This window comes from Fulmarus glacialis, unplaced genomic scaffold, assembly GCF_000690835.1.
Source record: "Fulmarus glacialis isolate BGI_N327 unplaced genomic scaffold, ASM69083v1 scaffold2577, whole genome shotgun sequence".
NCBI lineage: Eukaryota > Metazoa > Chordata > Aves > Procellariiformes > Procellariidae > Fulmarus > Fulmarus glacialis.
The window spans coordinates 37,007-54,122 of NW_009224948.1; the positions used below are offsets into that span (position 1 = coordinate 37,007).

The 17,116-nt window shown below is 36.7% G+C and overlaps 1 protein-coding gene across 1 annotated transcript in view; it reads right to left on the reverse strand.

The window, feature by feature from the left end:
• Positions 1 to 17,116, reverse strand: part of EML1 (echinoderm microtubule associated protein like 1) — a 50,392-nt gene that overhangs the window by 25,871 nt on the left and 7,405 nt on the right. The window contains exons 2-5 of the mRNA XM_009582304.1: positions 15,275 to 15,409; positions 9,806 to 9,834; positions 4,983 to 5,112; positions 714 to 863 (exon numbers count right to left, since the gene is read on the reverse strand). Coding sequence (XP_009580599.1) covers positions 714 to 863; positions 4,983 to 5,112; positions 9,806 to 9,818 — 293 coding nt within the window. The 5' untranslated portion in view covers positions 9,819 to 9,834; positions 15,275 to 15,409. The remainder of the gene's footprint in view (positions 1 to 713; positions 864 to 4,982; positions 5,113 to 9,805; positions 9,835 to 15,274; positions 15,410 to 17,116) is intronic.

Genomic DNA, 17,116 nt, shown 5'->3' on the forward strand with positions numbered 1-17,116 from the left:
AGACTACCAGGAAGACCGCAGATGAGATTAAAACTGTTTCATTGGTTAGATTGAGTCTAAAGGACCTGTATCTGGCACCCAGACCCAGGTGAAGATAAATAATTCAAACCTACTTAAAAAGGGGAAGGAGAAGAGTCTAAAGAAGCAATGTTAAATCATCCTAAAAACAGAGTAATGAAAATGAGTAGATCTATAGATTAAGTCAGATTTCTACTTTTCAGTATTCTAAATGTAAAAAGTATACTACCTACGGAAAATAAATTTTCTCAAGTAAATACAAGCAGGAATTGTTAGCAACTTAGAGAAACAAGCAGTAACTTGGAGAACATCAATACAGCAATTGCATATAGACACATCCAAATGATGCAGCACAGCACATACAGCAGCACAGACTTCAAAGCAGGTTTCGCAAGCAAACTCAGGCTCTGTTAGGGGCATATTTGGATATCCTCAGGTCTGTGCCATCACAACTGCCTGACAGCAGTTGCTTCATGTGCTGACTAGAACAGAGCTATAACAGACATTTGACATTCTTACCATGACTACAGTCAGACCTTTATTTGTGCAAATGCATTGTCAGGCATAAGGACCCAACCTATGCAAGACTTAGAAGTTAAATCACTTGAATTTTCAAAACTGTATTAAAAGAAGAAAAACATTACCTCCCAAGTACTGTTTTATGAAGAAAAAAGAAGGGTTACTAGGTGACTTACCACTTCACATCATCGTTATGACCAGTGTAATGTCTCTGAAGTTGCTCTTCAACATTGAATAACACAACTACAGATGCGATGAAATATACAGTTTCACCCGTTGGAAGAAGATAGAGATTACTGCGACAGTCCCGACCCCTATATCCATAGCTAGCATGTTGGTCAAGCTGCAATAACATTATCTACCAATGAAGAATGTTAAAAATAAGGAAAAACAAAATTAACTTTCTGCCCCTGTACTTCCTGAAGTTGGCATCTCTTGGCTTGAGCACAGCTTTATCACTCGACAGCCTTCAGAACTCCCTCCTTTGCTACAGTAAAGAGAGCTAAAGCATTTCACAGACTTTGAGTTATTGAAAACCTACACATCCTACAGAAAATACATGGAAAAGAATACAGGAATTTGTAGACATATTATCCCTTTAGCATCCTCTAGAATTTGCTAAACGCCAGAGTAAGGCAATACTAATTTTGTCCCAAGTGCATTTACTATTTACACTGGTTGACTAATTAAAATAAAAATTTAGACTTGATGGAAACGCTAATAAGTCATTCAGTACATCTCCCTGCATTACATTAGGACTGATTGCATTATCCTGTGTGCAGCCTGATTGATTTCATTATTCTGGGCGTTACCAGCCAGATGGATATGAAACCGTAAACGGGTTACATCATCTGTTCCAATTTATTTTTGTAGTATTTAAAAGGCAGTGGCCCAGATTCTGATGCTAGTCATATCAACACTAATCTATAATTAATCCAATGAAATAATTGGAATTAATCCAGAAATAATCTTATTTAGACCGAATGTTAATTCAGCCAAATTATGTAGTTTTATTCTCCTGAAGAGTCATTAGGGACTACAACTATTTTGGCTTTCCTTTTTTATGGGAACACAGAGAAACAGCATTAGCAGAATCTTGGCAAAACAGAAGTGCATTCTAATTCAGTCAATATGGAGAAACTGGCTGTAACAAATATATGAAGAGGTACTGAAACCCCAATTATATAATATTAAAAAGATACTTGTGCACTATTTCTAGGGTCTATGATAACCCAGTCAAACTAAAATACTCATGTTAACATCATCCAAGAAGTAACTACGAGAGTTCTCTTACTTCTAAAATAGGAATTTAAATAACAGTTTGCTAATTTTTTCTAATAAATGCAATGGAAGTAGTGCTGCATACCCAACCATCAAAACATGCATTCAAAAATACAGCTTTTGGACTCCCAAATTGAAATATTTCAGTATTCAAATTTGAAGACATGTAAACAACTAAAATCTTCAAATTACAAAGCATTTGCTATCAATTCTGAATGTGTCTGTAAAGGTTAGAGTTACTACTCTAGATTGCAGGACAATGCTTTATTTGTTTAAATTTATTTTTCTCTATAAGGCCAGATACCATTACCAATCGAAGCCACCATAAAATTTTTCTAGTTCAACAATATCTAATCAAGTTTATAATGAACTAGTAGTTGAAGTTAGCGTAAGGAATTGAACTTTAAAAAAAAAAAAAGCGAAGTAAAAACATTATGCAGATATTCATAAGGAACAAATCTCTGCGTATAAAAATAGCTATTAAATGGGAAAGATTACATTCTTCAGGGAAAATCTCCTTTCTTTATGATTCTTCCTGCGGGGAACAATGCTGCATTCAACCCTTCGCATGACTGCTGTTGTCAAACACTCAGTTTCTTTCTATCAGCCTTTTTTCTCAGATGTAAACTCCTGGGGTTGATCTCTCCTTCTCCTCACTGTTTCCCACACTCAGATTCGGTGGCTTCAACTTGGATTTGGTGAGTTGGCACTTCAGGGAATGTTATCTTGACCTTTTCCTTTCATTTGGCTTGCAGCTTTTGTTTCAAACCTCCTGCTTGCCAAGTGAGCTGGTCTCACACGGATCCGTGCAGACCACCGCTCCTGCCCTGATGTCCCCAGCGCCGATTTCTCGCTCGGATTTTACCACCTTTGCTCCAGCCCTCCCTCACACTTCATCACCCGGCATTTCTGTTTCTTTGTGTCTGAATATATCTGATGTGGTCTGAACCTTTTTCGGCTTACCCAGATACCCTGCTAACATGATTGTAAATTTCCTTTAGGGTTCAGGTATGCCCCAAATTCTACATACATTAGATTTTCTTCCTTCTGTTCCTCATCATATTCTGCTTTGCCCTTTCCATTTGTCCGTCTCACCTCCAATATCCTCTTTCTCTACCCCCACTCTTACATTATAAAGCATTTCTGGCTGTAATCCCACAGCCAGGCTGATTTGTCCGCTACAAAGAGGTTTTCTCCTACTCCAGTTGTGTTACCCTCCAAGCAAACAGCTCAGCTTCTCCAACTTAACTGGAATGAATGCCTGCAATATTGGTTGGTTTTCTGCTGTCTTTGTCCTTCTCCTTTAATTATTTTACGCTCCTGTCCCCAGCTTTTGTTCCCGCCATTATAACCTGTAATCTCTTTGGTTTTTGTTTTTTTTTTTGATTAAGTCTTTTATATACCTATTCATTGGTGTAACTTTTAAGTATGGATATCATGATTGGCTTAACTGCAAAGAAATTAAAATCTGAAAAAGTTAGCACGGTATTTTTTGAAAAATATGCATCCTCCTCAGTAACCATTTAGGGTTAGTTAGATCATTTTAATTCATATCTTTTCTATTCATAGAAACCTTTATATATACAGGATTCTGCTGGGTATACAGACACACACCTGGAAGGACATATGAATATTCAAACTAAAAATAATACTCCATCTGGCAAATATTCAGTCATTTAAGTAAGCTTAAGTGAGAAACTAATGAGACTGAAATCATGACCTACTCTAATTACAATTTCTTATAATGGTCTGAAATATTAACTTCAGCTTCCATCTACATACTGCTAATGACTGTTTTGTTTTGTGGTTGGGTTTTTTTGTTGTTTCAGCAAGCATCCTAACACTTTCTCCTGTATCATTGTTAGGCCCCTTAAGCAAGGGGCACCTTACAAGTGTAAAAAGACATCATTCAATTCTGATGTGATATATGGTGAGAGCCTGTACAACAATTAGATGGTAAAATGCTGCAAGAAGTATTTATCACTCTAATCTCGGCTGTTTTATTAATTTTGTGGATTTTTTGTTTTTTAACTCATCTTATTTTTGTATGCATTATCTATGCAGTTCCAGCAGAGTGGGGTAGAACCTACAGGCTCAGCTGCAATAGGAATAATAAGAATGGTTACTAAATCTGTCATTAATCTCTTGTGAATACAATGGGACTTTTGGAAACTCTCTGTGTGCATTCTGAAACCACATGCAGTTCTATTCATACAACTTCGAAAAAGACTATTTGCAGCCTGTCTTCTTTTTTATGAAGACAAAGCAACTTCCTATTTGCACTGTTTGGGACAAAAAAAAGTCTTTTCCTTAAAATAGAAAACCTTATGAAGACTTCATTCTCTAAAGATAGTGGACGTTACAAATAGAGTCAGATCTTGTTGTGTTTATATTTTATCTTGAATTGTCTATTACATATACTAAGATTTTACAAAAACGAAATGTCATTTTTTTTTCAATAAAGAATATATTTTCTCATTATATTTAAAAGTGAAATGCAAAAATTTAGGTATGTATGTAATGAAACACTGATTTCTTTCAAGTTAGAATTCTGTAATTATGTTCACTCATAGAAGTCAGTGGAAAATCCTGGTTGTTCGGTATTTACAGTGCTTAAACACAGTTTAAAATCTAAATTCAAACATTATTTTATATACGATATCTTATGGATTTTATTGCTAAGCACCTACCAGTTGCAAAGCACTATTCAATTCAGGGCTTATTCAAGTACTGAAGTTGATTATAGCATCCTCTAAAGGACAATGGTGCACATTTTATAAAACATGGTTTAAAACGATAAATTACTGCTGAGAATCAGCAAAAAAACCTGAGCTTGTTTTATGCATAGTATAATTAATAATCACAGCTCACTACATTCTTTCAATATGCCTAGTTTAATCTTCAGCTAATTAGCATGCTTCAGATTTAACCTTCAGGCAACATTTAAGCAAAATCTTTCTTAAGCTCCCATCCTGTACTTCACAAGGTGCAGAACAGCAGCCTCAAGAAATTAACACCTACTTGAATGGAATGTCGCTTCACTAATGAAATGAACCCTATTAATAAAGATCTTCATTTTCCTATACTTTAGCTCGAAAAATTATTTAAAACAAGTCATTAAGAAATGATTGATTTCCAGTAGTCCTCTAGCACAGAAAGGATACACCCATTCCAGTTTAAGCCTCTTGGCTGGTAGTTCTACTTTTGCTTCCAAATTGTAAGATTCCACTTGCTCTTTGGGCATGTACATGGTAACAGGACGTCCACGAAGAAACATTTTTACGTATCCTTCCTCTACAAAAGGTCAGAAATATTTAGTGTTACACAAAAAAACCATCAGTGGAGAACTCCAATGCTCCTCCATCCCTTCCCACTTAACAGTTTGGTGCATTACAGTTACAGAATGACATGCAATCTCAAACTTAGAACTTAAGCAGGGTTTTTTTTTTTCCTAAATCATAATCACTAAGCAGAATTTTTTTTAAACATACAAAGTTCCTTTTTTTCCTCTAAACATTTTGAGCAGCAGAATTAGAACTAAACAATGTCATGAAGAACTACAAAACTGAAAGGACTGAAATCAAAACTTTTTTTTGTGAAAAATAATGTTACAATATTACAGTGTTTTAATATTAAAAATGAAGGGGAAAACATCAAAGATTACAATTAACGCAGAAATGCCACTTAAAATTAATTTTATTTTTTAATCAATATTTACAGTGGAGCATCAGCATCTAAAGTATTTTCCAACACTCAGTCGCATTCTTTGCATCTCAGTGTAAAGATATGCTTTACACTTGATACAGTGTTAGAGATACATTCGAAATAAGGAACACAAACAATTAGTAAAAGGAATCATGCTGATGTACATGCAGAAGAGATATGTGCCTTAAGAATTACTAAACATTGAAAAAGGAATGACAACATTGACAGCACATTAAAAGAAAGGAAAATGACATACAGGAGAGAAGCTACAAAAACTGAATTGGCTGACAGAAGTAAACATTCTAGAAGAAAATACTAAAAGTAATGTGTTGAACTGGTAAGAAATATTTTTGGGGGAGAAAAGCAGGGATTAATAACAGATCTGGAAGTACTGACTTGGGGACTTCATGGGGCTTATAAAACTAGGAGATCTGGGAAATGCCATGAAGGTCTGACTAGGACTTTTGGGAACTGGCAAGGCCAAAGTGGGTGTCCTGTGAACTTCTGGTGAAGTTTGTCCAGATTCAGAACGTGCTGGCTCTTGCTGCTCCATCGGCAGATCAAGGGGTTCAGCCTTGTTCTCATGCGAATCAAGCAGTTTTGGAGTCAGTGACATCTGTAGAGTTACTAGACAGAATAATCGTGGGCACAGAGGAAATGGAAGGGCAGAAGTAACAAAATCATGTAAATGAAAAAAAAATATACAATTTAGGACTGTTAAAATTATGCTATGAATTGTTAAGTATCATTACAACTACACCATTTTTTTTAAAATTTGAAAACTAAGGCTTTATTTTAATTGGAAATATGCATACGCTACAAATACTGACTGAATAAAAATTATCGGTTGAACAAATAAACGTCATAGCTATGCTGTATTACCTAAATACATGTGTATTTTGCCTTTAGACTAATTAATCTGGGAAAGAGATCTACCTAATCTGTCCCAGTAAAGTTACAGCTAGGGCTCTCTAAAATCCCTTCATTTACAGAATTCATACATATAATGAAAACAACAGAAAACTGAATGCTAAGAAGCAGCAATAATAATGGTGAAATAACGGTGACAGATGGTTGGAGCTTAAGATGCCTGTTAAAATGCTAGAATACTGGAATTGTTTTTTAAATTCACTCCAGTAGATCTGTATTGGAAAATAAACCATAGAGGGTAAAGCATAAAATAGCAGAGCATTACAGCACTATTTGTATGCGCATGCAGCATCTATTTAATGAGCTTGAAACACATGCCAATACTACTGATACTGGTGCACTGGAAGTCAATAGATTTTCCGCAGTGACAACCCCTGACTGAGCTTATCAAAGGCTGGGAATGAATGCAGGTTTAATTCACTGAACTGCTTTTCTCACCTGAAACTTATGGGACTCATAAAACTCGTATTTAGCCATCTGCAGTGGAAGTATTTGACCTAGTCACTCAAAACTCCTTTTTAGAGTAAATAGGGAGAAACAGGTACTTTTGGACAAATTAATCACGTGTTAAGGCAGATGTCTAAAAGCAAGTATAGTAAATTATACCAAGTATATTATACCAAGTATATAAATTATGCCTTCAGAATGCCTCTCTCAACTATAAAGAGGAACTGAGGATGACTAGGTCAGGCACAGAAATCCATACTGTGGATCCATTTTCTTTTGGTAATATGAAGTCCATCTGTACTGATTTTTGTTAGTAATCCAAACATATTATCTGCATAACCAATCTACATCCCTTTCCTCGTATTTTTCATAACTAAGTTTTTAAGACAGCAGAGTTCTAAATGTGAAGATATAGATGTAAAGACAGACAATCATCAAACTACAAAGACAGACCAATGGTGAAACTTTTAGACAAATGTATCTTTTACATCTGCAATTTTGTAAATTTGAAATTGTTGTTGAAAATAACTGTAAAAATTAACAGTTACTGAACTGAAATAAGAAGGCACGTGAATGCCATTAGGATCTGCAAAGGAGACCACTACTGATTGCAGGCATAAAATTGTACAAAGAATACACAGAGGTAGTGACTCTCTAAAAGACTTTGCCTTGAGAACAAACATTCTTTGCTTTGTGAAATTTTAGATTCGTTGCAAAGCTGAAAGATGCTGATTAGTGGAAAACCTGTTAGGATTTAGCCATCTCTAAAAAGCAAGACAAATCTGTGATTGTATCACAGACATAAACATGCATCAAAAATGTGCATATTTACACTACAGTTTAGCTAAAGCTTTAGAAAACAATATGGTATGTTTACCAAATGTAACTCTGCTTTATGACATTGAGCAAAAAGCACTAAGAAATTAGTTGGAGGCCTAGGTCTGTTTATTCAACATTCAGAAAAATCTACAGTCTACTCAGTAAGAAAAAGCAGGGGAAAAAACAAGGCTTCTATAACCATGTTAGGCTAACAGCGAAACAGCCAACAAAGGGGCAAATTCTATATGAATTTCAGCAAAAGTGCAGAACACCATTTCAAACACAGTGAACATCCATGTGTTGCCATATAGCTCTCTCAACGTATTTTTTCTAATCCAAATTCTTCTGAAAAATTCCACAGGAATCTAAATTATAACCCGTTATTATTATTGAAGTGCACCTGAGGGTTATAATTCAGTAGACTGTATAATGGATGGTATAATATTTTTGTTTCATTCAAAAGAACTAGGAAAGTCTTAACATTGCAAAATGCGTGCAAGCTAGAAAATAACTGTTTATACATTGAGCTTTTATCCCACCAGTACCATTTTGCTTCGAGAGCTATGAGGTTTTGGAAGTGAAGCCTACCTTTGCAGTGTGTCACACGGCGCTTCCCTTGTGATTACAGAGACAGAGACAGAAGGGCTAGATAAAGATGTGTTTGAATACAATAAACTCGCTAAATACCTGCTCTACCTGCTGTCCAGTTGTATTCTGCTGGAGGCTAACCTGGCGCTTGACAAAACACTGAGCCATACTCCATGCCATACGTTGGGTAATTGCAGTCAAAACCCTCTTCCTCCAGCTAGGGGCTCTGTTTAGTTCTTCTATCATTAAAATACTAGCTTAAGCTCCATTATGCAACTCTATGCTTAAAGTACGTAAAATACCAAGTATAACTTTCTTAGAAAAAAAATCATTAATTTCAGTAGGAATTTTGTCCAGGTGAGAAGGGTAAAAGTAGCATCACATCTGTTTAACTACTGATCTTTATCTATAGGGAAAGTGTCAGAAGAAAAATTATCCCAAATACCTTTGCTTACATGGTGCAAAGGAAGGAAAAATGTTACACAAGAGAAGTGTATTCTGTGCCAATCAGTTTTCTTTTTCCAAACCAACAGTTTTCATGAAAGGGACATGAACTGTGATTGTATTGCCACAAAATACTTAAGCGCTTACTTAGTTTTATATATTACTGAGTTCAAAATCAATTACACTAAACCCTGAAGAATGGCTTAAGAGCTTTGTTGGATGATGATCAATAAGCTCAGTAAACAAAAGATTTTCTACTTTTTCAGCTTAATGTATGATTACTGTTACAGAACTATACACAAAAAGAATAAGATATATCTGATAAATCAACTTTTTTTCCCCTTCCTTATTTTGTTAAAAGAAAGCTTTTATTTTAGTTGTTCTTGGTTTTTCAGAACAAAAATAACTGTTATGTATACTATTGCGCTTTGTATTTTTATTGAGATCGTTCAAAAGTTTGTAACTGTCTAATGACAAGGACAAATTCTGCTTTCACTTATACTTACTATTTCACTTTCAAAATCTTTTCACAGGGATAATACATAAGTAGGAAAAAAATAAAGTGATTTTCAAATTAAAGATAGACTTCCAAAACTGTAGTAACAAAACACTTTTTTTATTTGTAATTTGACAAATTTTATTACAGAGCATTAGGGCAGATGTGGCATCCTTTAACAATAGTTGAGGGCTCCCTTTTATGACTAAATTAACATGATAGCATCATAGCTGGAACTTGGCATACGCTTTAATTAGCAAAACCTTAATACTGCTTTGAAAGGGAAGACATATTTGAGGTAAGAAGACACAGCCTTTTTCTTCTTTGTCTTCTTACAAAGAATCCTAACTGTAAAATAAACCTATTGGGCCAATAAAAACTAGAGCAAACTGATCAACTTTTTTAAAAACATGTCATCAGTAGCCTGTAAGTATCATGTTTAGATTCCCAATACCAGTTCCTAGGCATCCACAGAAAAACAAAAGAAAAAAAATAAAATAAAAAAAAAAAATCTGTTATCACAGTTGTTATCTGCTTAAAAATTTTTAAAGTTCCTACCTGCACTGAACATTGGTTCCTTGGGTTTGCTGTGAAAATAATGAAGAAATTTCTATTTTAAAAAGCATACACATACAGTCTGCACATATAAAGGTATCAATATAATATAAATTTTAAAATATAATATAAAAGATAAATATTTTTGTGTGTACATATAAATAAAAATACTTTTTCAATTCAATTATTTACAAGGTAAATCCCCAGGCAGACACCATTAAATCCAGCATACATTGTGGCTTCTTGATGGCAGGTGTTAAAACTTCTACATTCAATCCTTCTTACATTCTCAAAACTATAGATTTTCCTCTACCAAGTACCAGATCCTCTTCCCTTGCGGAGTTAGTCCAGTTACAGGAGGACACAGAAACTGGTCATGAGCAGCTGCATCAGTTTTGGTTTCCAGTCAGTGAGATTTGTTAGTCCAAAGCAGTTTACAACCATAACAAAAAACTAGGAATATATCCTTAACTACAAAATCTCTCTGCATATGTGGACCGGGGGGACTACTGTATCAGTGCATGTGTGAGTGTTCACTTACTTCATGGCTTTGTTCTCTCTGGATTTAAGGAGCAAACTAAAGTTTGAATCCTGCTTTTCCAAAGAGTTTATATAAAACATGGAACTGCCCAATTGTTTCTTGGTGAATGACAGTACTTGGTAGAACCCAGAAAGCACATATCCATCATGATTAAAATGTCTTCTCCTTCCCACTGCACTGCTGCCTGGAAGACAACCTGAAATTGGTTTGTCTTTTTCTCTTGAGAAAATATTTGGCAAAACTTGAGGCGAAAACACATGAAGCATGTGGAGAAGGAAGAGGCAGAAAAGCTGAGAGGAGCTCTCTGGATAGTACTACCCTGGCCGGAAAGAAGCAATCTTTTTCAAGAAATGCCAGTCATTTGTTTTCTTTGTCCTTGCCCCTGTATAATTAGGCTTGAGGGTGTTGTTTCTGATGAAGTATGAAAGGGACACAAAGCTATATTGTGCAGTTATTTTTCTTCCCAGTTCCATTTTCTTTCTATTCAGTAAAACTTTTGAAATATCAGATTACTGTTGTATGTTTCTTAGGGTGATCCCAAATGGATCCTATCATTTAGATGGAGAAATGCTGAAGCATGAAGTATCCCTAGAGCTGTGATGCCATCCCCACATCCATGCCTAGACTGCAATGGGCAGATAAAGAGAAACCAAAAAAAGAAACAAAACTGAGTTGGATTTTTGCACACATTTTTTTCTAACCATAAAAGATTCTCTCTCTCTACAATAGAAGTTGTAGCAAATAATTTTACAGTATTTTTCCTTTTGCCTTGATTTGACAGTTGTGTTAAGAATAATACATTTACTTAATGATAAAAACAAAACAAAACAAAAAAGAATTCTACTGATCCTATCCATTGATTTAGCAACTTTTCATAATATCAGCCTTGGTATTAATCAGGCATCTAAATTCAAGCTTCAAGCTGGCGTACATAGCCAATCTCATCTATATAAATAGCATGATGTGTTGCCATTGTTAACATGATTAGCATTTAAGATTAACATTTTCTATTATGAATGAAGATATTTTTAGAAAATAAAAACTTCATGGGATGAAGCACTAGTCAGAAATGCTGCCATATTAGAGACAAAAAAGTCCCTAGTTCTGAAAAGATCATGCTGGCTTATTCAAGCTAATCAAGCTAATGTGAAAGGCTGATTCATGACAGTAATAAAGCAAATCATGTGTACTTTCTAATTATACAAACCCTAACCACACACACAGCTCAGAGCTCTGACTACCCTTTTTCTTTTTCGTGAACTTGAGTCACTTCCTACTTATCTAACCCTTAGGAAGGCTTACCCCTGGTTCATAGCCATAGGGACTTGCGACACCCCATAGCAGCACTGGAGATTATGGTCATCTCCTTACTCCTTATGCTTATAGCTTCTTAAAATAGCTTTCTATAGCATTATGGTTTTGCGTAACAGCCTACAACTCTATATACATTGAAAAACAATAATTTCACGATTAGCTTTTTAGATTCCTGGCATGCATTCTGCTTTAAGCCTCATCTACAGACCAGACAGAGAATCACAGAATATCCCAAGTTGAAAAGGACGCATAAGGATCAATGACACAAATAGTAAGGCTGTGAGTAGACAGTTAAGTAACACCCTCTTTCACACATACAGTTAGCTTTAGGAGGACAGCCTTAGCCCCCAGCGTACAGAACCATGCTCATTTTTCTTCTAGTCCCATGACTCTTGCTTTGTTTTTTGCACGGTGGCCCAGCTTCAACAGGAAGCATGAGCAAGTCTTCAGCCAGCCGCTTCCACAGGGTAAGGACACTCTTCAAGGCGGTGAGAGCTGTGGTGCTGAACACCCTCAGGCTGCATGTGACAGAAATCAGGGAGAACTCTCTAACCACACAATGATTGTTCTCATATTGACACCAACATCACTTAACTCCAGCTAAGGCAATCTAACACGCACTCTCGATTAGTTCCTTGGGATACTTGCACATTATGTACGCATTACATCACTTGTGCGCTGGACCTCCTCCCCGAGTCCAAAGTGATTTCTGACCAATGCTGTTGCTCAACCCTTTGTGGCCTAACAACTGCAGAATGACAAAACCATTGGGTTTCTGTTAGAATAGTATGAAAAAATTAAAAACGCATCTCAAGTGCCATGACCAACTTTAGAGCAAAAAACAATTTTGCAGATAACCGTTAATTATGTCGTAATGTTTTTATTTCTCAGCTATTTTGGAATCCATTTTTCAAGTGTACAGTACCTCTGTGTAGCTGCTAGAATTCATATCTCTCCTTAATTTAAATGAACAACCACCTAATTAATAATCTCAACTTATTTCTTTAGTAGCTTTAATACAAAACTGATTTCAGATAATTATCACCTTATGCAGGTAGCAGGAACTCAGAGATATCTTAAAAAAAACAGATTTTGCAAAGCACTGTACTTAGATTTTGACAGGTTTATCTTCCACTGCACAACATACAGAGAATTCACCTTTTGGGGACTTGAATTTTTTTGTTAAAAAAATTGATAAAATACATAGAGAAAGGACACTGCAGGATCATCACGTTTGTTAAAACTTTTTTGAAAAACTACAGTTAATTGGAAACGTAATGACATTTCACCATTGGTAGTTGTACTTCCTCCTCACATTCCAGAAAGAAGAGTCTTCCCATCTAATTTTAGAAATTTAGATTTTTTAATAAAAAGTTTCCCTAAGAAATTTGTTCTGTTTATATAAGGTGGAGCTTTTTGAATTAATGAGTTCACAACGTAAGGGCTATTGCTATAATTTGATACGTGCCATAGAGCAGGAAGTTATACATATGGACAACTAAAAAAATCAGCCTTAAACCTATCAGCTTCAAGAGATCAATACAGAAAACAACAGCTCCTTGTTAATGAATTCACTGAGTCAAGTAGCTGTATGACTACAGCTGCTACAATAGTGCAACTATTGCAACACTGCATAGAACTTCCAGTTTAAACTAAGAGCAAGCTTTTATCTTCTCAGCAGTCCCTTCACCGGTCATTAATTTTTTGCTTAGTTTTGCCTTTCAAAACTTTCAGGCTCACTTGTCCCTAAGAGTGTTGATATTTGGTTTTCTGCTTCAGTGGTATTCTATCAGATGTATCAAGGTATACATTCTCTGTGCTAGAAGGGTCTGAGAAACAATTCGAAACAATTCTGTCCAAGTCTGCACATGCAGTAGCTCCTAAGTAATCCAATAAAAGATTGGTTTTGCTCTCAAAAATAGTATTTATTTAGGGATTACTTAAAGAGTTAATTGCTATAGTAATTTTTTTTGCAATTATATTTCAGTCTTTTAGTAAATTTAAAGTGAAGTACAAAAATCTTGTAAACAAAACCAAAACCACTTCTATTAAGTACCATTGCAGCATTCTCATCTCTTCAAAATACATTCCCCAAAGGCTACCTGTTGTTTACAATCATTTGATAAAAAATTTAAGGGGGGAAAAAAAAAAAAATCATACGCTGAGATAAAGTCAAATTTCCAGAAGTGCCAGAAAGCCCAGTCCTGCAGAATTCTGTCAGCTTATAAAAACCCCATTCATGTGCACAGATGCACATCGCCAACAAGATTTTACACTGGCTAAATTTTTAGTTTGTATAAATAATTAAGTTATCTTCCTTGGTTACAATTTTACAACCTTTTCTTTGATAGTATTCTTGATTTTTTCATTATTCCCATAATTTGCTAAGCCTCTCACAAGTTTCATAAACGTTGCACATTTGCTGTCTTGCTTCATAGCTGAAAACGTAAGCCAGGAAACAAACTGTTAATAATTTCATCACCCATATTTAGGCTGTCCATTAGTACACAACAACCTCAGTCACTCCTTATATCAAGCGAAGATGCTGAAGGGATAAAAAGGAAGGGATGTTTTGTGCCATACCATCAGCTCATGAGCAACCCAGCGACTTCTATGACAGCACTGATGCCCATACAGAGCAGGTAAATTATGTTATTATGTGATCTTCTTTAGCATTCTGTTTCTATGGTTACATCATCTGTGAGATAGTGAAACAGTACCATCAATACCACTTTTTGGTGGTGGGAAACTGGGATAGGACAGGTGAAGTGAAATGGCCAAGACTAAACACTGCCTAGGAAATATGGGAGAGAACCAGTTGAGTGATACAGTGACTTCGCCACAAGCATCAATGAATCAGCTATTTGTTCAAGACCATCCTGAGTCTGAAACCCTTGGACAAGACATTCTCTTTTCCTTGTACAGCAGTACAGAGAAGCATCATCAGAGATACACAGAGAAGGCATCACTTTATTCCGCTTCTTTGGATAACACTTGCAGGTAAGCCTCTCCCTCCACTTCTCATTAATCTGACCCTTGGGCTGAGGCAGCCATTGCTCAAAGACTGGCTGGGCATCAGTCTACATGTGGGAGGTGGTGAGTGATTGTCTTTCCATCACTTGTTTTGGTTTTCCTTCCTCTTTCCTTCATTTATTAAACTTCATCTTGACCTACAAGTTTTCTCACTTTTGCTCTTCCTAGTCTCTTCCCCCGTCCTCCCGGGGGAGAGGGAGTGAGTGGCTGCATGGTGCTTAGCTGCCAGCTGGCGTCAACACACCACAACCAGGACCCTGAAGAAGTACATGTCAGGGACTTGAAGACCAACGGAAACCACTAAGATAATGGAAAATGTATATTTAATAATTACAAACTTCTCCGGGCAACTCAAGGTTCTCACATTGTTTGTGGTTTGGAAATAAGGCAAATAAATCTCATCTAAATTTGAAAACCTGTTTTATTTGAAATGTTTTAAAATATATTTTTGTCCAACTGTTGGAGCTTTTTAAAAAAAAAGCTCCCAATATTTGCTAAACTAGAGAAACTAATTTCACTAAAGAAACTAATTTCATTATTAGGGCAGTAGGCAGAGAAAGGAGGAGATATTTAGGTAACATTACCTTTCACTGTTCTTTTTACCACTAGATGAACTGCTGGTGGATCCAGTGCGGTTGCGACTCCCTTTGGAATCTCCATAGCTTTCCCTCCGACCGCCTGGGGACACACGCTCAGCGGAACTGGTTCTCTTAACAGTGCTAATAAAAAAAGGAGCAAGTTTTACAGTGGCACTTGTAAAAGCACTTATGTCTGCGACAAATATTTTTGAGAAACGTATTAAGTAGAATGATGACCTATAAATAACTACAACTTTGTTTTTAATCATAACTTGATTTCTTAAAGAGCCTACATAAGAGTTTTGCTGAGTACCTGGTGCAACAGAAACAAACATACTGCTTTTTCCTTAATCATAAAATAGAAGATGGGCTAAACCAATATTATAGAGTAAGTTGCAATATCTATTTTCCAGGTCACATTTCAGATCTCTGACTACCACTCCACACTTCTGGACTTTTGAAATCTCTTAATAAGAAGTGAAAGATTTAAAGACAAAGTGTATTACCTGACACCTCTAGCCAGGCTACAGAGAATGCCAAAAGTAGGTCAAAATTTGAGCACCAGCAAGTTAACTTTGTGTCTTCATTCAGTATCAATTATTCTGTGGTTCAAACCTAGTTTTAACATACCCCAAAGTGCAAATAATGGTGAGCTAGCCTGCATTTTTTCATTAGCTTGTCAAAAATGTATGCTTCCTACTTACATGTATGAATAGATTAGATTCCCCACATCCGCTGACAAGGAATTTCTTAAAGGCTTAAAGCTTGCCTTACTCTCCCACTCTTCAACCATCCTTTCTGCCAAGATAGCTATCAGGGAGCTCTTGTATGAGTTTATGGCACCCCTTAGACACCCAGCTCTCTGATGGAAAAACGTGAGCCAAAACACAAGCAGTGCTACTTAGTAAGTTAAGAGAAGCCCACTCAGAGCTTACACCTAATAGGAGACAAATTATTGTGGTTATTCGTTAGTCCAAAGCACTTCTCCCTAAAGCAGTGCTTCCTAGCAGGAGAGGGAGCAGCTACAAGTGAGGCGCCGAGCTGGGCGATGCTGTTCACTTTGCTGCACCCCCAGTGCAGCAGAGAAGCACGGGCAGCCTTACCCGGACTGAGGCAGGAATCACCCCCACAGCAGCAGCTAAACAACAGGGCTCGGTGTCAGGTTCCCATTTCCCCCCACCCCAGTGCTGTTTTTTCCCCTCCAAAGAGCAGAATGGAAACATCCCCTCTACCCATAACATCCCCATAACTACATGACCACCTTCAGCAGCTCTCTCACCCCAGAAACCATGGACACCAATGATCACTTTCAAGCTCACACCCCTCTACCCAAATCCCAACCGCAAGCTCCCTCCCTCTGTGAAAACTTCAATTCTTTCTGTTCTTGCTCCTTCTAGGCCCAGTCTCATCCCAGTTGCCCCTTTTACCATCCCCAGCCAGCTCCCCCTTGATCTGCGTACACTCCCAGGGATGCTCTGCTTACCATAAAGCTCATCTCACGCATCCTTAAGGACTATTCCAGACCTCCCCATCAGCCCCTAACAACTACCCCTACCCTGTTATCTCAGTCAGCTCCTCAGGCTCCGTCCCACTTTGTGTGTGGTGTAAGAAAGAGAGGCATTCATAACTAAAGGAAATGAGATAGACTTTTCTGTCTGGTCAAAAAATATTCAGCTTATCAACTGTACACCACCACTGATACACTTTTTAAAAAAAAAAAAAACAACATATTCCTGCTCCCTCATGTCTTTCTACCAGCGAGGAGGGGAATTTTTCAACACCTCAGCTGAGGCTCAGTTACAGAAACGATGGGAACAACTGAACCAGAGTCTTTCCGCAAAGCAACCG